Here is an 18,700-nt window from a genome sequence, read left to right as displayed (position 1 = left end):
CCCTCTCCTCGGCCCGACCCGAACGTGGCACGAAGAGGTGCGGCGTTTAACCCGAGACTCGCACCCGTCTTTAATCCCCGTTTCTCCGTCCCCGTTAGCATCGGAGTGCCTGATGGACAGCGAGAGCACGTCTCGGTCCAGCGTCGGCGTGCAGACGCAGAGCAGCGAGCAGTCGTGGTGTCCGGACTTTACGGATTAAAAAAGAAACAAAGAGCAGTATTTCCCACAAACCCCTACTGTGTCCCATTGACATTGATAGACATCTAATCCATTTTGAATGGGGGAGGCTGGCAGCAAACTATCATTTTCAAGGGAAGTGAATCTTTCTGAGGTGAGAGTTTATTCATAACTTCTCGACTGTCATTGACAGTGATAGATGTCCAATCCATGTTGAGCAAGAGGGGTTGGCAGCAAATGATCCATTTCCATTGGAAGTTAAAGTTTCTGAGGTGAGAGTTTATTCACAATTCATCATCTGTCATCGGGAGTTATAGACGTCTAATATATTTTGACTGGGAGAAGCTGGCGGCAAATGATCCCCAGCTTCTCCCAGTCAAAATAGATTGGACGTCTGTCGCTGGCAATGGCAGGTAATCAGCAACAACACTGGAAAAGACAAGTTCCCTTTAAATGACATATGGATGCCTCTTTTTTTAAAGAATAAATTATAAAGTAAATGTCCCACTGTCTTTTACATGGCTTTTTCCTGCATTTTTCACTGAAACAATGACAGTTTGGCTGAGAATCATTAAAAACACAATGCAACAAAAATATGAACATTCCACACAAAAGAGTTAAATTGCCACTCGAACAACATGAAGACCGTCCATGTTGCTCTACTCGTCTTTTGTATCGTCAGCCAGGGTAAGTGAGTTCTGTTATGCCTCATTTTTAGCTGATATCTGTTGGTGAAATATGCAATATATTTTGTCTAGGTGAAGCTCTGGAGTGTCACTGTGGTGGACTGTGTCCTTGTGTGAGATCCAGAGAAATCTGCACTGGTTCTGACAATGCCTGTGCATTATCTTTCACGTTGGTTCACGTGAGTATAGTTTGTTCCCTTTTATATTTTCAGATGTCCAAAATATACGTTAGGTTATTGGTAGCACATGGAACTGAACTGAACTATACAATATATGTCGTATACATACTGCATATATACAAATATATTCTAAGAATTAGTATAAGTATAGAATTAATACTGCTACAATATGCAAAAAAATAACTAAGTTAAATTTTCCTTGATTCTGGTAAAAATACAACTATTATTATTTCCTGAAAAAAAGAAAATTGCATGATTAAAAAAAAAAGAAGCTGGTAATAGCTGACATTTGCACTGCCAATATCAAATTTTTTAAAACAATCAATTCTCAGAAAATTTTACTACGTCTCTAAAAATGCACAATCATCTGCTAAAGTTGAAATGAATCTCCTGCAACTGAACTAATACTCTCATTAAAGTACACTCTTCAAAAATTCCAACTTGTGTATATTTTCTACCCGCATTGTATAAATGCCAACTGCTGAACAATCCTAGCATCTCCACAGCTTCTTGCTACACCACTAACTTATGCAACGTATAAAATAGTATATAACACGAAGCCATGTTGAAGCGCTTACCTTGAAGGACAAATAAAACAAGACTTTGACTTAGTACTAGGTGCTTGTCCAAGTTTCAATATAAAAACACACTGTCCTCAAAGTATATGACCTATTGCAGATAGCAGTATTTTGTTGCTATTTACTAAGTAAACAAATACAACCAAAACATGCAAAGTTAATTATTATTAAATTGGACTTTGCATTTAAGTAAGGATTTCTTGTGGATAGAAAGTGGAATAAAGAGGCCACACAGAGGAGAAATTTCACTGACTCAACATGAAGACCATCCTGGTTCTTTTTCTCGTCTTTTTGCTCGCGTGCCAGGGTGAGTGCGCCGTTTTGTGGTCATACCGCAACGTGTTTGTAAATTATATTTCTTTGTCTAGGTGAGGCCCTGGAATGTGTCTGCGGAGGAGAACGCGTATGTATGCGTTCGTCAGAGGCCTGCATCGGTGGCGATACTGTCTGTGCCACATTTTACAAGGAATTTTCCCGTGAGTAGTTCAGTGAAAGGTTGTTACGATAGAAAATGACTTTTCTGTGCTTGAAAAATATTTTGTTTTTGTTTTTTCTGTCTAAAATAGACAACTTCATTTTTGGACTTACATTTCTTTCTGAGTCAAGTTTTATTATCTTTAAAATGGCTTGTTCCTGAAAAAAAAAATGTATCCTGAGAGGATAAGACTTCATTCTTTCATTTTCTGACAAAAAGGGCCATGGGGGGTGCTGGAGCCTATCTCAGCCAGGGCACGATGAGACGTACAATCATTCATGGTCTCTTGCGGCAAATTAAAGTGTTCAACCAGCCTTCCAAGCATGTTGGGAAGAAACTGGAGTACCCAGAGAAAACCCACACAAACTCCACACTGTGAGAAAGCCTCGATCCCAGAACTGTGAGGCCGCCCCGCCAGTCCCGCTAACCACTTCTCCACCGAGCCACCAGATTAAACTTGTTTTCTGAAATGAATTTGAATTTACCCTTGTAATCCTATACTGTAGTGCATGTCAAAAAATGCAATTTTCTCCACTGAAATGTGCTTTTGTTTGCCCTCTTGGTAAAAAAAAATACCACTTGATATTTGTAACAGTCTGCTTTCTTTGTTGTTTGTGTACATGGTTCTGCACACAGGTGACGTCAAATTTAAAGGCTGCAGTACAAATACTCGTTGCATCAGCACTGCCAGATCTTCTTGCTGCCACACTAACTTGTGCAACAGATAATAAGGTAATTTCCTCTTCATAAATGTCATATGGCTTTGACCTCAATGGATAAATATCCAAAACAGTAAGCAACTGTCTAAGGCAGGTGTGTCCAACTTGTTTTTGTCACAGTCCCTTTGTAGTAAGAGTTTTATTCATACGGCCATTGCCTTCCAACTAGGCTGGCATGATTAATGCACTAATGAAATAACAGCTTTTTTTGATGATCGACTGAAAATTCTTTTCACAAACCTGACTGTTTTTTGTCTTTCAGATGTTGTCAGATATCAACGTCAGTCTAGTGGTTGACCATGGAATCACAATCCAATAAATAGAAGAAAAGGGACTGCAAGTTTTTGTTGTTTTTGGCTTTTATACTGTGCACATATTCAGTTAGTAAAGTCTCTTCCACACACAGACACACACACACACGAACACACACTTGTGCTATCCGCCATCTTTGATTCATTCCCACTATACTTTCATAGCAAATAATTTAGATTAAAAAGATAAAATGGGCACTTGATGATGATGGTGTCCTCACTGATTACTGAGCTCCAGGATTTACACAGTTAACCAGTTAACCAAATAACTGTTTGAAATAAAACCACTGCTTTGGTGTGTTGAAAACTTGGTTTAGTCAGGAAAAAGTACTTTGCTCATTTCTTGTGGCGGCTGAAGGCAATCACAAGCCTTTTTGGCTTTTTAGCTGGGGAATCACTATCAAGGTCAAAGGTCAAGGGTCAGCATCCCACAGGAAAGAGTCATTGCGCAAGACTTGCGCCAGCTTCCGAATGAAGGGAGCGTAAACGTGGCGTAGAACATGTTTGGTGGCGGGCGGCATGGGGCCCAGGTTCTTGTCCGCTGGCCTCCTGCTGTTGGAGGCGGGGCTTTTGTTGAGTTCCGCCTCCATTTGCTGGCTTAGCAGTGCTGAAAACATACAAATGGGGACAATTGACTTCTGTTTAAGAAATATTTGTCTTAGTTTTTTTTCTTAAAAAACCTCCATTCATTTAAATGATTTTCTTCTAAATACATGAAATATTTCCATTTTAGCAATAACCAACACCACAGTGCTTGTAATATGCACATTCCCTAGATTCCACAATGCACTAATCAACATGGCAATGTTGTTTAAACTACTAAAAATTAGATTTTTTTATTTAAAAATGTTTGTTCCTGCTAGTTAATGCTTGTTACTCAGACAGTATCACCTGTCTCTCTCACGCCACGCCCTATCAGCTGCATCTCATTAACTCAGCCATGAAGTCTTCACAACAATAGCTGTAAGTTCATATTTATGCTTTTCTAAATATAATTCAGTACATCGAATCATTGTTGTATTATGTGCTGATTTCATTCGCCGTTGTAGACATAATCCTAAAGATGGAAATTCGCAGTTTAACGTGCGATCGACATTGATTGTCTGTGAATGATGACTACTGCTATTCAATAGCACTATCAATAGCAGGTATTGCTTATTCGTCTAATCTGTTGATCATTTATGTCTGATGTGATAAAATACCATTCCGCTGCAGACTGAAACACTCAAACACGCTGTCTTCAGAATTAATTTCTGGTTCGGAGGTTCAAAACATGTCCATTTGTGTTGGTTGACAGAAGAAACATGCTCACCGAAATAGCATCAAGTACCAATATATGATTGACATTCTCAACACTAAGCCGAGCCTGTCGTCTCTGATTACACATGCTCACGTTTTTATTCAAATCAGTAATAAATCTTTTCGCCCATTAAACAAGTAATACCTTGAATGCACCGAAACTTTTGGAGAAAAAAATGCAATACAAAATGTGGCCGCTAGACGGCAGTGTTACACTAATCATGTTGGGGTCATTTATGCTTCAGAAAAATCCAATTGACATTTTTTTGTCTAATTAAGCACGTTCGGGTCTCACCCAGGCCAAGGAAGTGGAAGACAGTGTGCATAGTGAACTTTCGGTTGAAGGCATGGTCTTCTAACCGCAGGACGAGAATCTGCTCCCTCCCGAACACGCTCAGCCAGTCCAGCAAATAGACCACGTAGAGGCCCACCTGCAGTTGTACCTGCCCACAAATAAGGTGACAAGGTTAGTTGGGAGAATTTTTTTTACCTTTTAACCGACTGACTGCCATTGACGGTGGGCAAAATTGATTGGACGTCCATTGCTGTCAATGGCAGCCAGGTATTAATACGTCTATAATATAGATACATGGTAATGATAATACTAATTCCAATGCAAGTTTTGAAACAAAACAAGTAATTTCAATGTTTACTTTTTTAAAAAGTTTGATCAAACATTGTTTTATTTACATTTTCTAACATGTACTTTTCATTCATGAAAATGTTATTATAAGAAATATTGTAAAATATGAATATTTTTATAACGTCTTTGCTCTTATCAAACGGCTGATTATATTTTCCAATGTTTTTGAATGTTTTGAAGGCAATAATATATCATATAAATATGTATAAGAAAGCGATGAGACCCTGAGATCTCCCCCCAGGTGGCTAAAAATGTTAACTAATCTACATAATATCATCTTTTGTCCTGTGCAAGCCTCCCACCCCAATAAGACAAGTACATATTACAGAATCAACTAGTTATACGTATACTATTGTAAAATTCGTTAAAAAAAAACACTAGACACGTATCCAAACTCCAGCCTACAGGAAATAATGAAAATATTGAATATGGCCTGCAGAAGCTTAAATTGAGCCTCCATTGTACTTTTCAACTTTAAAACTAGATGGAGCTAGTCACTGAAACAGCGCGTCTGTTGTCAACATGACATGTTGAAAAATAAATAAATAAATAAACTAGAATTTTTTTTCAGTTTCATAAATATAAGTTTAAATATAGGAAATGTTTATCTTTATACCTTTCGGATTGTTTTATTGCTTTTTGGCCTCAGCTCATTTACTTCCATTGATAGTTGTAGATATCAAATCCATTTCAACTTGGAAAGTTGGTATTGAGTCATGTCGATGTCAATGCCAGGTGATGCGTTAATTGATTAACAATTATTAATTATAAGAATTAATAATAATAACAATAATTAATCATATTGATGGTTAATTGCAATAGCTGTGAAATGTCATTTTAGGAAGTACGTAAACATTTTGAATGTTACTAAAAAGGCCACTGTGTGGATTTTGTGAGACTGTCAACATGAGTTGTTTCGAGGAATGTTTTTAAGAAAAGGCAGCATGACACATTTCTTTAAATAATTTACCATGGACAGGACATTTATGTAATAGTGAAATAATGTTTTCCCAGTATTGAATGCACCTGTTATGTTAAAGTCAGGTCGCACAGAATAGAGCCACATTTGTATTGGTTACTGCACCAACTTTAAGCAATGGCAACAAATATAAGAATTCACAGCACAAATGGCTGCAATACTTTATTAGAAGAATTTCACATTTTCCTTCATGTAACAAAAACTAGTCTTTGACTAGACAATATGCTGGAACATCAGTACTTCCATTAGAAGGACAGAAACAGTAGTTACATACAACTACATAAAAGTGGTAACATTTGACATTCATATTTATCTTTTTGTGCCCGGTGCTGGCGCTTATCCCAGCTAAAACAGGATATTGGATTGGAAAAAATGTTTTATTTCTTCTAATTCACCATCTATTAACAAAGTAACACATAACTAGTGGTTTAATATTACCCCAAAAAAATTAATAGTACTAAAATTATACGGGTTTCAAAAGAGGGAAAGAGAGAGAGACGGACAGAGGGGGGTGGGGTGGCGGGGGGGTTGATCTTTTTTCACGGCAACACGCTCGTTTCATAACATGAACAAATTTAAATGAACTTGGATTACGATGCAGACACACTCAAAAAGAAATTTAATATAACCTTACACTAAACTTAATTCTAACTTTGTATTTAAGTTTGATACCTTTCTTCTCCCGGGTTGGCTGTATTTGCCCCGCCTCCACCCTGACTTTCACTATCCATGGGCTGCTTACTTTTGTCTTCCCTTCAAAATATTCTGAAAATGATGCACACAAATGTCCTCGAAATAAGATAACGCAAGACCACTTGTCAACGAGAAGTAATATATACTCCTCGTATTAGCGATCGATCCGCCATTCGCGCTGTGACGGGAAAAAAACACTGAAAAAGATGCAACGCTCCGCCCAGTGCTCGTAGATATCTGTTATACACGATAGAGATGTGGCAAAAAAGATCATAAACAGTCTCTCATGTCTCGGCCACCTGGCTTTCTCGTATCTCGAAATTTGTCTCGTATCTAGAGATAATTATTATTATTTAATTTTACCAGTATCTCGAATTGCTAGTATGTTGGGGTGCTCGTATGTCGAGGTACCACTGTACAAAAAGAATGTCTGCGTAAAAGTCCTAATTGAATAGGAAGGAGCCCCTTTCAACCAAAACCAAAGAGCGGAATACTTTTTAAAAGGACAAGATGGTTTTGTGGATAATGTCGATGCACTCTCTTAGCTGAGACTCGTTGATGATGAGGGGTGGCGCCAGGCGGATGAAGTCGCCATGGGTGGGCTTGACCAGCAGACCGTTGTCGCGCAAGCGCAGGCTTACCTTCCACACGTCGTAATCTAAACGGAGGCAAAATCCATGGGCATTTGGAACAAAAGTGGGCAGATTGTGCCAAACCTTTGGTTTCTTTGATGACGATGGCGTTGAGCAGGCCCTTGCCCCGCACTGTCATCACAATGTCGGCGGGCAATTTCCTCAGCTCCGAGCGCAAAAGTTGGCCCATGCGTTCGGCGTTTTCTGCCAGCTTCTCTTCCTCCATTACCTGTAAGGGGCATCGTTTTTAGGCAGAGCTGCTAAGCTTATTAATGACGCCGTACACACAATACTGTGTGTCAGTGATTTTCACTGTAAATTCGGTTTGACATTTTCTTTATATGAAAAGCTCTTTCCCTTATTAAAACAAAATTGCAACACATTTTAAATTGGTGTGAGATTTGACAAATTGAATAGCTAATTTGGCCACGGAAAACTAATGAAATATGAATGTCAAGTCATATTTAATGTCCAGTATATCACAGCTGATGTTAATAGAAACAAAACTTTTAATAGTAGTATTATGGAAAAATAATAATAATAATTGATCCCTATTTATAAGGTTTTTTTTCACCCCACTTGCCTTTTTAAATGTAATTCACAAAGCATTGTTAATTTAAATTTCAAAATTTTACGAATAATCTAATGGTAAATTGAACCAAAAAAAAGTAATCATTAGACTTTCATTCTCACCCTCATGCTACTGTCACAATGAAATTTCCCGAATACGGGATGAATAAAGATATCCAATCCAATCCAATTGATTTGAACTTTTTCATGCCAATGACAAAAAAATTGACATCCAGATTACAATCATTGAATTCCAACAACATTTATATTTTTATCACCAATGTCAATGCCAGCTAATAAGTTCAGATCAATTACAAAATGTAAACGTACAGTACATTTTTTCACCCACCTGAAGAGCAGCGATGGCCACCTTACAAGCCATGGGGTTCCCTCCATAGGTGGACCCATACTCCCCCGGCTTAATAGTCAACATGACTTCATTGTCACACAACACGGCAGACACCTGACATACATGTAACAGTTACACATTGCAAAACCCCAAAACAAAATTAGTTTTCATGGGAGCGTACGGGGTAAACTCCTCCTGAGAGCGATTTTCCCAAGACGACAATATCTGGGCGTGCTTCCTCGTGGTCCACCGCCAGACGTCGCCCAGTCCTTGCTAGACCCGTTTGCACCTCGTCAGCAATCCACAACACCTGAATACAATTTTGCACGCAAGCAAATCCATATACGAAGGAGCTCGACGGGCATCGCGACTTAAGCGCGTACTCACGTTGTGGCGCGTACACAACTCTCTGATTTGCGTTAGGTAGCCGTTCTCAGGCACCAGCACGCCAGCATCGCCCTGGATGGGCTCCACCATGAAAGCTGCCACGTGCGGATCCTGGAGGGCTTTCTGAAATACCAGTCAAAACATTAATAATTCCGTTTTTGTTGGTGATGGAGTCTAAAAGCACACCTCAAGTGGTGGAATGTCGTTAAACGGGACCAGCTCAAAGCCAGGCATGAAGGGGCCGAACCCTTCGTAGCCGCCAGGATCCGTAGAGCTGGATATGGCTGCCAAAGTGCGGCCCCAGTAGTTGCCATCTGGTACAAAATGACATACAACAACGTTTGTTACTCAGTCTCAATATTGACCAATTTTAACGTCAACTTGATTTCACGTGGACCGGACCATTTTAGATATAATATTTAGATTTTTTTTTATAAATGGATTAAAAGCCCTAAAATTCAGTTTTTTTATAGATCTAATACAATGATTATTTGATCTTTTTTTTAAATATATTTTTAGATTTTACAAAATGATTTTTGAACTGAAACACAGAAAAATTGATTAAAAATTACAATTAATGATTTAAAAGGGGGAAAATCAGGCAATTTAATATACATCTATACTCTTCATTTTAATTTGATCCTAAAACAGAAAGTCAGCACTCATGATTTACTTTCCCGGGCCACACAAAATGATGCGGCGGGCCAGATTTGGCCCCCGGGCCGCCACTTTGACACATGTGAAATAACGCATAAGGTGAAGATGTCTTCCATATCGCTCAGCAGTAGTTGTCGAGGTACTTTAATGATACTTTGTTTGTGTAAAATGCTAAATCTTTTTACCAACCGTTTTCCATTGGCTACGGCAAGTTTGACTCACTAGCAAAGATGATCTTGGCTTTATTCTTTGGTACCCCCTTCACGTTGTAAGCCCACTTCCGAGCCAACTTGCACGCCGCCTCTCCGCCTTCCACACCTTGGACGAGACTGCCGTCAGTATCCCTTTAGATCGGGGGTGTCAAATCGATTCCGCCGAGGGCAGCAGTGGGTCCTGGTCTTTGTTCCAACCGATCCAGTGCCGACATTTTAACCAATCAGGTGTCTTCTAAAATAAGTAGCAACTGACTTTAATTAACTGATTACACTTGCAAAAGGTATCCTCTTGTTGAGTTGGAATGAAAACCTGCACCAACTGCGGCCCTTTGAGGACCGGTTTGACACCCCTGCTTTAGATGCTCCTAAGGCTCACGCTCTCATTTTCGCTTACCGGTGTTCATGGGCAAGACCCTGTCGTAGCCGAACAAGGTGGTGATGAACTCCGCATAAGTGCCCAGCATGTCGTTGTAGAAAGCTCGGGAGGTCAGCGTCAGCTTGGACGCTTGGGCGGTGAGGGCTGCCACGATCTTGGGGTGGCAGTGGCCCTGGTTGACGGCGGTGCATGCGCTCAGAAAGTCGTAGTAGCGGCTGCCTTCAACGTCCCACACGTAGATTCCTGTGGGAATGTTTGAGTTTGATTTATTTAATAAGGGACAGCACACATTAATGAACATATTTATATTCCTGTTAATGAACAGGCTTTAAGATGATAGGCGAAGTGTTTCAGGGACAGGAGTTCACGTATGTTAATTGGTATTGAGTTCCAGGTATGTGCAGACAGAGAAGGTGTTTTGGATGAATGCACTCTTTTTAATGGGAACTACACAGTCACCTCTAGAGCCAGGCCTTGTTGATGTGTTGGAATTTTTTTTGTACAAAATCTTGTAGTGGAGGAGGAGCTTTTTGTTGGAAGATTTTGTAAACTTAGGTGGCATCGGCATATTTAACTGTATTGTTCCAGTTTGTGTTTTTTTAAATATCTGACAGTGATGGTGCATTTTTGGCTTTCTGTCCAATAAGCTTGCTTAAAAATGGTTTCAATTGGTTTTAGTGTTGTTTTGCAGGCCGATGACCAACGTGGACACGAACGTTCACTTGGATGGTCTGGAAACATTTTACGTCGTCGTCGTTGTGTTAGCTTACCCTCTCCCCTCTCCAGCGCCACGGGCAAGGGGCGACAGTTGTGTAAATACTTTTCCTCACGGGCATAGATCTCCTCGGAGGAAAGCGGTTGTTCCGCATTGCGAGTGGGGGCGGGACGCGCCACCGAGTGGACGCCGCGGAACGCGCCGAGGGGTGTCGCGCTCCTAAGGCTCTGAGTGAGCTGGAAAATCATTGACTTCATCTTTGTATGATTGGTTCTAAAGGAGCAAGAGCAGACAAAGTTAGCAGTCAGGTTGTTGTTCTGCAAACTAGTCCGATTGTTAAAAAAAAAAAGGCTGATCTTAAAAGCTATTGAAGCCAAAAAAAAGTAATTCCTGACTTTAAACAATAGCGCATCCATCCAGTCAGTTGAACAATGATTTTCTTTTATGAAGTAAACAAAAGACCACAAGTGTCAAAATTGCTATCGCGGCGGTATTCATTTGCCAAAAAGTAAGATTTTATCCCCCAGGGCAACTCTTGTGTAACATCAAAGGTTTTTAGTAAGCTAAGAGTTTAAGTAAGGCAATGTAACACAGTTTTATAAGGTTAAAACTTCCGTTTGTATGGACAAAAGTTTCATGATCACAAATTTGGACTTTATAACTTTTTTAATGTTCAAAATTTTATTAATCCATGAGTAAAGTCAGAAAAAAATATTTAAAAAAAAAATCGTACTATAATGTAAAGAAATTACACACAGAAATATGACAATTATTGCCGGGCATCAGTTTTATAACAAGTTGCATGCATAGATTAAAAAAACAAAGTTATTTAACAAGGTACAATGTACATGTTGAGGAACAACTCTATTAGATAGCATTTGGAATTGATTAAATTCATTAAAATTTGCATCTTATGTAATGGCCCTGGCAAAATAAAAATAAAATGTGTCTGTCTAACACTTTGATCCAAATATGGCAGGCACATAAAAATACATACACTAAAATTATCCCTCTGTATTTCATAAGTGGCTTTACTCACCTAGATTTTGAAGTTAGTTTCTTGTAAAATAAGCTGACAAACTCACTTTGCAATTGCTTGTTCGTATTGAATCAGTTTGTGTGAGTTATAAGAAATGTTGTTGAGACTGCAGATGTCTGGGCATGTCAGCCCACACCCTCTTTCTCACACCCTCTCACTGTTCTTTTGCACAAAATCCTATTTTTCACAAATAAATAGACGCACAGACTGTTCGTTCTCTGAGAGTTGCAAGGAATAGGCTGTGCGTCCACACTGTTCGAGCTCTCCCCATTCTGCAGTCTGGTAATAAACTGAATTTCCGAAAAAATACGACCGAAAGGTTGAAATGGAATGTACTGACTTGATTGTCCGACTGTCACTGCGCATGTACAACCGCCTGCGTCACGTCATGGCCGACACCGATTTTCCGAGCTGTGCGAGAAGTTTAAAAGGTGTCATTTTGGACACGTGTGGATTTTTGTCTGACAGCGGGGAAGGCGACGGGGTGGAAATTCCCGGCTCCGTCAAAGCCGTGAGGAAGTGAGTGTTGAACGCCGATGAAGAATGTTTATTTTGATTTAAAGGTAGCTGCACGCTCACTTCAAGTGACCTAGCCTCCCCTGGATTTTATTTGTTCGTGAAGGCTGAAGGCTTCCGACTTGAAGCTAAGATTTTGCACTAATGAGACTCAGACTGCGAGAGAGAACTTTGTTGCCAAACTCCAAAGATTGGGATTTGACATAAACGTCAACAAAGTCTTCTCTCCAGCACCTGCAGCAGTCGCTGTCTTGCGGGAAAGATGACTGCGGCCCCGTCTGCTGGTCTATGACGGTACTGCTTGCTTTTATTCTGTGCTACTACTAGTGTACGTACATACGTAGTGACTACATTACTACTACAGTATTGTACACTAGTCAAGAATTTGGTGAACTTGGGTTCTTAAAGTTGCTACACAGTTATACTAAACGTCGTCAAGAGTTCTCCACTTCAGCCACTCTCAACTTGAATTTAGAGAAAGAAAACCATTCAACAATTCTACATTCTTTTTTAACTCCGATGGTGTGTCCGTGTTTTCAAGTTTTTGCTGGAGGGGTTGCCATTTCTGATCAAAATGTGCAGTATTTCTTTTAAGACACGTATTGTACAGTATTTTGCGAGTGAATAAATGTATAAACAAATGCTGCTTCTGTTTTCACTCCCAACAGCACTTCTGCCTGAGTTTGAAGGTGTGGACACAAAAGACCCCAATTGCGTGGTGATTGGCGACGCGGCCAACAACTTTTTCTACGACAACCTGAATGAGGCGTTCAGGGTCCTGATCGGCTTGGAGAAATCCGTCTTTTTCTCGCTCGTAAAAGGGTAACAATGAAGTGATCTCCTTTTTGCAAGGACTGTAGAGGATGATAAGTTCACAATGTCTGTGTCACAGACTCGCTGTTTTTTCTCTGCAGGAGGTACTACAAGGAGACTGATGGCCTCAAGCTGGACGTGGGAGTTTACATGAAAGCTCTAAAGGTACTGCGCCCAACGCACTAAATTATCACGAGGCACTTTTATTTATGTATTGAACCACTCTATAAATAGCACAAAAATGTTTCATCATCTTTTCTCCAGTACGCCTGCGATGTAGAAGCCGAGGTCATCGGCAATGCGCTGATAAAATAACATAAACAAATGTAAATGAACTTGGATTACGATGCAGACACACTCAATAAATAAGTTTAATCGAACCTAACACTAAACTTAATTCTAATTTTGTTTGACATTTTGATTCCGTTCTTCTCCCAGGTTGGCTCTTTTTGCCCCGCCTCCACACTGACTTTCAGTCAATTTCGAGGGTTATTTGATTTTGTATTTCCTTCAAAATATTCCCAAAATGATGCACACAAATGTCCCCGCAATACGATAACGCACGACCACTTGCCAATGAGAAGTAATATATACTCCTCGTATTAGTGATCACTCCGCCATTCGCGCTGAGTGGCGGGAAAAAAACACTGAAAAAAATGCAACGCTCCGCCCAGTGCTCGTAGATATCTGTTATACACGATAGAGATGTGGCAAAAAAAGATCATAAACAGTCTCTCATGTCTTGGCCACCTGGCTTTCTCGTATCTCGAAATTTGTCTCGTATCTAGAGATAATTATTATTATAATTTAATTTTACTAGTATCTCGAATTGCTAGTATGTTGGGGTGCTCGTATGTCGAGGTACCACTGTACAAAAAGAATGTCTGCGTAAAAGTCCTAATTGAATAGGAAGGAGCCCGTTCCAACCAAAACCAAAGAGCGGAATACTTTTTAAAAGGACAAGATGGTTTTGTGGATAATGTCGATGCACTCTCTGAGCTGAGACTCGTTGATGATGAGGGGTGGCGCCAGGCGGATGAAGTCGCCATGGGTGGGCTTGACCAGCAGACCGTTGTCGCGCAAGCGCAGGCTCACCTTCCACACGTCGTAGTCTAAACAGAGGCAAAATCCATGGGCAATTGGAACAAAAGTGGGCGGATTGTGGCAAACCTTTGGTTTCTTTGATGACGATGGCGTTGAGCAGGCCCTTGCCCCGCACTGTCATCACAATGTCGGAGGGCAATTTCCTCAGCTCCGAGCGCAAAAGTTGGCCCATGCGTTCAGCGTTTTCTGCCAGCTTCTCTTCCTCCATTACCTGTAAGGGGCATCGTTTTTAGGCAGAGCTGCTAAGCTTATTAATGACGCCGTAAACACAATACTGTGTGTCAGTGATTTTCAGTGTAAATTCGGTTTGACATTTTCTTTATATAAAAAGCTCTTATTAAAACAAAATTGCAACACATTTTAAATAGGTGTAAGATTTGACAAATTGAGTAGCTAATTTGGCCACGGAAAACTAATTAAATTTGAATGTCAAGTAATATTTAATGTCCAGTATATCACAGCTGATGTTAATAGAAACAAAACTTTTAATAGTAGTATTATGGAAAAATAATAATAATAATTGATCCCTATTTATAAGGTTTTTTTTCACCCCACTTGCCTTTTTAAATGTAATTCACAAAGCACTGTTAATTTAAATTTCAAAATTTTACTAATAGAATCATGGTAAGTTGAACAAAAAAATACATAAATAATCATAAGACCTTCATTGGAACTTTTTCATGTCGATTACAAAAACAATTGACATCCAGAATACAATCATTGAATTCCAACATTGTTAGTGTTATTACCATAATTTGTCAATGCCAGCTAATAAGTCAAATATAAAAGTACAGTACATTTTTTCACCCACCTGAAGAGCAGCGATGGCCACCTTACAAGCCATGGGGTTCCCTCCATAGGTGGACCCATGCTCCCCCGGCTTAATAGTCAACATGACTTCATTGTCACACAACACGGCAGACACCTGACATACACGTGACAGTTACACATTGCAAAAGCCAAAAACAAATTTGGTTTTCATGAGAGCATACGGGGTAAACTCCTCCTGAGAGCGCTTTTCCCAAGACGACAATATCTGGGCGTGCTTCCTCGTGGTCCACCGCCAGACGTCGCCCAGTCCTTGCTAGACCCGTTTGCACCTCGTCAGCAATCCACAACACCTGAATACAATTTTGCACGCAAACACATCCATATACGAAGTAGCTCGACGGGCATCGCGACTTAAGCGCGTACTCACGTTGTGGCGCGTACACAACTCTCTGATTTGCGTTAGGTAGCCGTTCTCAGGCACCAGCACGCCAGCATCGCCCTGGATGGGCTCCACCATGAAAGCCGCCACGTGCGGATCCTGGAGGGCTTTCTGAAATACCAGTCAAAACATTAACCATTCCGTTTTTGTTGGTGATAGAGTCTAAATGCAGACCTCAAGTGGTGGAATGTCGTTAAACGGGACCAGCTCAAAGCCAGGCATGAAGGGGCCGAACCCTTCGTAGCTTCTGTGTTAGTCAAAACATGAATCATTCGGTTTTTATTGGCGATAGAGTCGAAAAGCACACCTCAAGTGCTGGAATGTCGTTAAACGGGACCAGCTCAAAGCCGGGCATGTAGGGGCCGAAGCCTTCGTAGGCGCTAGGATCCGTAGAGCTGGATATGGCTGCCAAAGTGCGGCCCCAGAAGTTGCCATCTGGTACAAAATGACATACAACAACGTTTGTTATTCAGTCTCAATATTGACCAATTTTAACGTCAACTTGATTTCACGTGGGCCGGACCATTTTAGATATAAGATTTAGATATTTTTAATAAATGGATTAAAAGCCCTAAAATTCAGTTTTTTATAGATCTAAAACAATGTTTATTTGAACTAGTTCTTATATATTTTTAGATTTTAAAAAATGATTTTTGAACTAAAAACACAGAAAAAATTGATTAGAAAATTACAATTATTGATTTAAAAAGGGGAAAATCAGGAAATTTAATATACATCTTTACTCTTCATTTTAATTTGATCCTCAAACAGAAAGTCGGCACTCATGATTTACTTTCCCGGGCCACACAAAATGATGCGGCGGGCCAGATTTGACCCCCGGGCCGCCACTTTGACACATGTGAAATAACGCATACCGTGAAGATGTCTTCCATATCGCTCAGCAGTAGTTGTCGAGATACTTTTTTTGCGTAAAATGCTAAATCTTTTTACCAACCGTTTTCCATTGGCAACTGCAAGTTTGACTCACTAGCAAAGATGATCTTGGCTTTATTCTTCGGTACCCCCTTCACGTTGTAAGCCCACTTCCGAGCCAACTTGCACGCCGTCTCTCCGCCTTCCACACCTTGGACGAGACTGCCGTCAGTATCCCTTTGATGCTCCTAAAGCTCACGCTCTCATTTTCGCTTACCGGTGTTCGTGGGCAAGACCTTGTCGTAGCCGAACAAGGTGGTGATGAACTCCGCGTAAGTGCCCAGCATGTCGTTGTAGAAAGCTCGGGAGGTCAGCGTCAGCTTGGACGCTTGGGCGGTGAGGGCTGCCACGATCTCGGGGTGGCAGTGGCCCAGGTTGACGGCGGTGGATGCGCTCAGGAAGTCGTAGTAGCGGCTGCCTTCAACGTCCCACACGTAGATTCCTGTGGGAATGTTGGAGTTTGATTTATTTAATAAGGGACAGCACTCATTGATGAACATATTTATATTCCTGTTAATGAACAGGCTTTAAGATGATAGGCGAAGTGTTTCAGGGACAGGAGTTCTCGTATGTTAATTGGTATTGAGTTCCAGGTATGTGCAGACAGAGAAGGTGTTTTGGATGAATGCACTCTTTTTGATGGGAACTACACAGTCACCTCTAGAGCCAGGCCTTGTTGATGTGTTGGAATTTTTTTTGTACAAAATCTTGTAGTGGAGGAGGAGCTTTTTGTTGGAAGATTTTGTAAACTAAGGTAGCATCGGCATATTTAACTGTATTGTTCCAGTTTGTGTTTTTTAAATATCTGACAGTTATGGTGCATTTTTGGCTTTCTGTCCAATAAGCTTGCTTAAAAATGTTTTCAATTGGTTTTAGTGTTGTTTTGCAGGCCGATGACCAACGTGGACACGAACGTTCACTTGGCTGGTCTGGAAACGTTTTACGTCGTCGTCGTTATGTTAGCTTACCCTCTCCCCTCTCCAGGGCCACGGGCAAGGGGCGATAGTTGTGCGCACAATACTTTTCCTCACGGGCATAGATCTCCTCGGAGGAAAGCTGTTGTTCCGCATTGCGAGTGGGGGCGGGACGCGCCACCGAGTGGACGCCGCGGAGCGCGCCGAGGGGTGTCGCGCTCCTAAGGCTCTGAGTGAGCTGGAAAATCATTGACTTCATCTTCGTATGATTGGATCTAAAGGAACAAGAGCCGACAAAGTTAGCAGTCAGTTTGTTGTTCTGCAAACTAGTCCGATTGTTAAAAAAATAAATTTAAAAAAAGGCAGATCTCAAAAGCTATTGAAGCCAAAAAAAAATTAATTCCTGACTTTAAACAATAGCGCGTCCATCCAGTCAGTTGAACAATGATTTTCTTTTATGAAGTAAACAAAAGACCACAAGTGTCAAAATTGCTATCGCGGCGGTATTCATTTGCCAAAAAGTTAGATTTTATTCCCCAGGGTAACTGTTGTGTAACATCAAAGGTTTTTAGTAAGCCCCTAAGAGTTTAAGTAAGGCAAAGTAACACAGTTTTATAAGGTTATAACTTCAGTTTGTATGTACAAAAGTTTCATGATCACGAATTTTGACTTTATAACTTTTTTAATGTTCAAAATTTTATTAATCCATGAGTAAATGTCAGAAAATATATATATATATTTTAAAACATCGTACTATAATGTAAAGAAATTACACACAGAAATATGGCTCCTTAATGACAATTATTGCCGGGCATCAGTTTTATAACAAGTTGCATGCATAGATTTTAAAAAAGTTGTTATTTAACAAGGTACAATGTACATGTTGAGGAACAACTCTATTAGATAGCATTTGGAATTGATTAAATTCATTAAAATTAGCATCTTATGTAATGGCCCTGGCAAAATAAAAATAAAATGTGTCTGTCTACCACTTTGATCCAAATATGGCAGGCACATAAAAATACATACACAAAAATTATCCATCTGTATTTCATAAGTGGCTTTACTCACCTAGATTTTGAAGTTAGTTCCTTGTAAAATAAGCTGACAAACTTGCTTTGCAATTGCTTGTTTGTATTGAATCCGTTTGTGTGAGTTATGAGAAATGTTGTTGAGACTGCAGATGTCTGGGCATGTCAGCCCACACCCTCTTTCTCACACCCTCTCTCTGTTCTTTTGCACAAAATCCTATTTTTCACAAATAAATAGACGCACAGACTGTTCGTTCTCTGAGAGTTGCAAGGAACAGGCTGTGCGTCCACACTATTCGAGCTCTCCCCATTCTGCAGTCTGGTAATAAACGGAATTTCCGAAAAAATACGACCAAAAGGTTGAAATGGAATGTACTGACTTGATTGTCCGACTGTCACTGCGCATGTGCAACCGCCTGCGTTACGTCATGGCCGACACCGATTTCCCGAGCTGTGCGACCAGTTTAAAAGGTGTCATTTTGGACGTATGGAGTTTTGTA

General features: G+C 40.3%; 6 protein-coding genes across 17 annotated transcripts in view; 2 read left to right on the top strand and 4 right to left on the bottom strand.

Moving 5' to 3' along the window:
- The window catches only part of LOC144092724 (voltage-gated delayed rectifier potassium channel KCNH4-like), a 25,341-nt gene extending 22,187 nt beyond the window's left edge, over positions 1–3,154 (top strand). For 8 of the 11 annotated variants that reach the window (XM_077625779.1, XM_077625780.1, XM_077625776.1 and 5 more), the window contains 5 exons: positions 1–1,042; positions 1,831–1,927; positions 1,989–2,096; positions 2,732–2,827; positions 3,077–3,154. The exon at positions 1–1,042 is cut by the window's left edge and continues 260 nt beyond it. In XM_077625779.1, coding sequence (XP_077481905.1) covers positions 1–199 — 199 coding nt within the window. In that variant the 3' untranslated portion in view covers positions 200–1,042; positions 1,831–1,927; positions 1,989–2,096; positions 2,732–2,827; positions 3,077–3,154. The remainder of the gene's footprint in view (positions 1,043–1,830; positions 1,928–1,988; positions 2,097–2,731; positions 2,828–3,076) is intronic. The other 3 variants (XM_077625774.1, XM_077625773.1, XM_077625782.1) reach the window with 3 other exon arrangements.
- Positions 3,155–3,334: 180 nt separating this feature from the next.
- Positions 3,335–4,921, bottom strand: LOC144092731 (carbohydrate sulfotransferase 15-like). Its single transcript, XM_077625791.1, has 2 exons — positions 4,720–4,921; positions 3,335–3,732 (listed from the first exon to the last, which is right to left on the bottom strand). Exons 1-2 carry the CDS (start codon positions 4,748–4,750, stop codon positions 3,539–3,541), a joined length of 225 nt encoding a protein of 74 aa, XP_077481917.1. The 5' UTR covers positions 4,751–4,921; the 3' UTR covers positions 3,335–3,538.
- A 1,704-nt stretch (positions 4,922–6,625) lies between these two features.
- On the bottom strand, positions 6,626–8,926 carry LOC144092730 (ornithine aminotransferase, mitochondrial-like). 2 transcript variants are annotated; one of them, XM_077625790.1, is made up of 6 exons: positions 8,864–8,926; positions 8,678–8,800; positions 8,472–8,600; positions 8,291–8,404; positions 7,456–7,600; positions 6,626–7,397 (listed from the first exon to the last, which is right to left on the bottom strand). In XM_077625790.1, the coding sequence occupies exons 1-6, from the start codon at positions 8,909–8,911 to the stop codon at positions 7,237–7,239; spliced, it is 720 nt and encodes a 239-aa protein (XP_077481916.1). In that variant the 5' UTR covers positions 8,912–8,926; the 3' UTR covers positions 6,626–7,236. The 2 variants fall into 2 exon arrangements, with proteins under 2 accessions (XP_077481916.1, XP_077481915.1); XM_077625789.1 differs by having other exon boundaries at positions 6,641–7,600.
- Positions 8,927–9,536: 610 nt separating this feature from the next.
- Positions 9,537–10,908, bottom strand: LOC144093134 (ornithine aminotransferase, mitochondrial-like). Its single transcript, XM_077626450.1, has 3 exons — positions 10,696–10,908; positions 9,944–10,168; positions 9,537–9,652 (listed from the first exon to the last, which is right to left on the bottom strand). The coding sequence occupies exons 1-3, from the start codon at positions 10,895–10,897 to the stop codon at positions 9,537–9,539; spliced, it is 543 nt and encodes a 180-aa protein (XP_077482576.1). The 5' UTR covers positions 10,898–10,908.
- Positions 10,909–12,067: 1,159 nt separating this feature from the next.
- LOC144093132 (phospholysine phosphohistidine inorganic pyrophosphate phosphatase-like) lies at positions 12,068–13,323 on the top strand. Its single transcript, XM_077626449.1, is given in 5 exon segments — positions 12,068–12,198; positions 12,302–12,489; positions 12,864–13,017; positions 13,110–13,173; positions 13,273–13,323. Coding segments are annotated over 5 exon segments (588 nt in total).
- A 408-nt stretch (positions 13,324–13,731) lies between these two features.
- LOC144092728 (ornithine aminotransferase, mitochondrial-like) lies at positions 13,732–18,511 on the bottom strand. The gene is made up of 10 exons (XM_077625787.1): positions 18,241–18,511; positions 17,224–17,444; positions 16,473–16,697; positions 16,311–16,406; positions 15,630–15,757; positions 15,311–15,433; positions 15,105–15,233; positions 14,924–15,037; positions 14,179–14,323; positions 13,732–14,120 (listed from the first exon to the last, which is right to left on the bottom strand). Exons 2-10 carry the CDS (start codon positions 17,426–17,428, stop codon positions 13,960–13,962), a joined length of 1,326 nt encoding a protein of 441 aa, XP_077481913.1. The 5' UTR covers positions 17,429–17,444; positions 18,241–18,511; the 3' UTR covers positions 13,732–13,959.
- Positions 18,512–18,700: the final 189 nt, after the last annotated feature.

This window comes from Stigmatopora argus, chromosome 18, assembly GCF_051989625.1.
Source record: "Stigmatopora argus isolate UIUO_Sarg chromosome 18, RoL_Sarg_1.0, whole genome shotgun sequence".
NCBI classification, from domain to species: Eukaryota; Metazoa; Chordata; class Actinopteri; order Syngnathiformes; family Syngnathidae; genus Stigmatopora; species Stigmatopora argus.
Note: the sequence above shows the minus strand (reverse complement) of the source record. Positions and strands in the feature narration are given on the sequence as shown.

Excerpts from the sequence above, each read along its gene's own strand:
- LOC144092731 (XM_077625791.1), bottom strand. The coding sequence starts at position 4,750 with ATGCACACTGTCTTCCACTTCCTTGGCCTGG. Across the intron at positions 3,733-4,719 it reads CTTCCACTTCCTTGGCCTGG|CACTGCTAAGCCAGCAAATG; the intron begins GTGAGACCCGAA and ends GTATGTTTTCAG.
- LOC144092730 (XM_077625789.1), bottom strand. The coding sequence starts at position 8,911 with ATGCCTGGCTTTGAGCTGGTCCCGTTTAACGACATTCCACCACTTGAG. Across the intron at positions 8,801-8,863 it reads ACGACATTCCACCACTTGAG|AAAGCCCTCCAGGATCCGCA; the intron begins GTGTGCTTTTAG and ends CTGGTATTTCAG. Across the intron at positions 8,405-8,471 it reads TCTCAGGAGGAGTTTACCCC|GTGTCTGCCGTGTTGTGTGA; the intron begins GTACGCTCCCAT and ends CATGTATGTCAG.
- LOC144093134 (XM_077626450.1), bottom strand. The coding sequence starts at position 10,897 with ATGAAGTCAATGATTTTCCAGCTCACTCAGAGCCTTAGGAGCGCGACA. Across the intron at positions 10,169-10,695 it reads GGCGCTGGAGAGGGGAGAGG|GAATCTACGTGTGGGACGTT; the intron begins GTAAGCTAACAC and ends ACATTCCCACAG. Across the intron at positions 9,653-9,943 it reads GGTCTTGCCCATGAACACCG|GTGTGGAAGGCGGAGAGGCG; the intron begins GTAAGCGAAAAT and ends GTCTCGTCCAAG.
- LOC144092728 (XM_077625787.1), bottom strand. The coding sequence starts at position 17,428 with ATGAAGTCAATGATTTTCCAGCTCACTCAGAGCCTTAGGAGCGCGACA. Across the intron at positions 15,434-15,629 it reads ACGACATTCCAGCACTTGAG|AAAGCCCTCCAGGATCCGCA; the intron begins GTGTGCTTTTCG and ends CTGGTATTTCAG. Across the intron at positions 15,038-15,104 it reads TCTCAGGAGGAGTTTACCCC|GTGTCTGCCGTGTTGTGTGA; the intron begins GTATGCTCTCAT and ends CGTGTATGTCAG.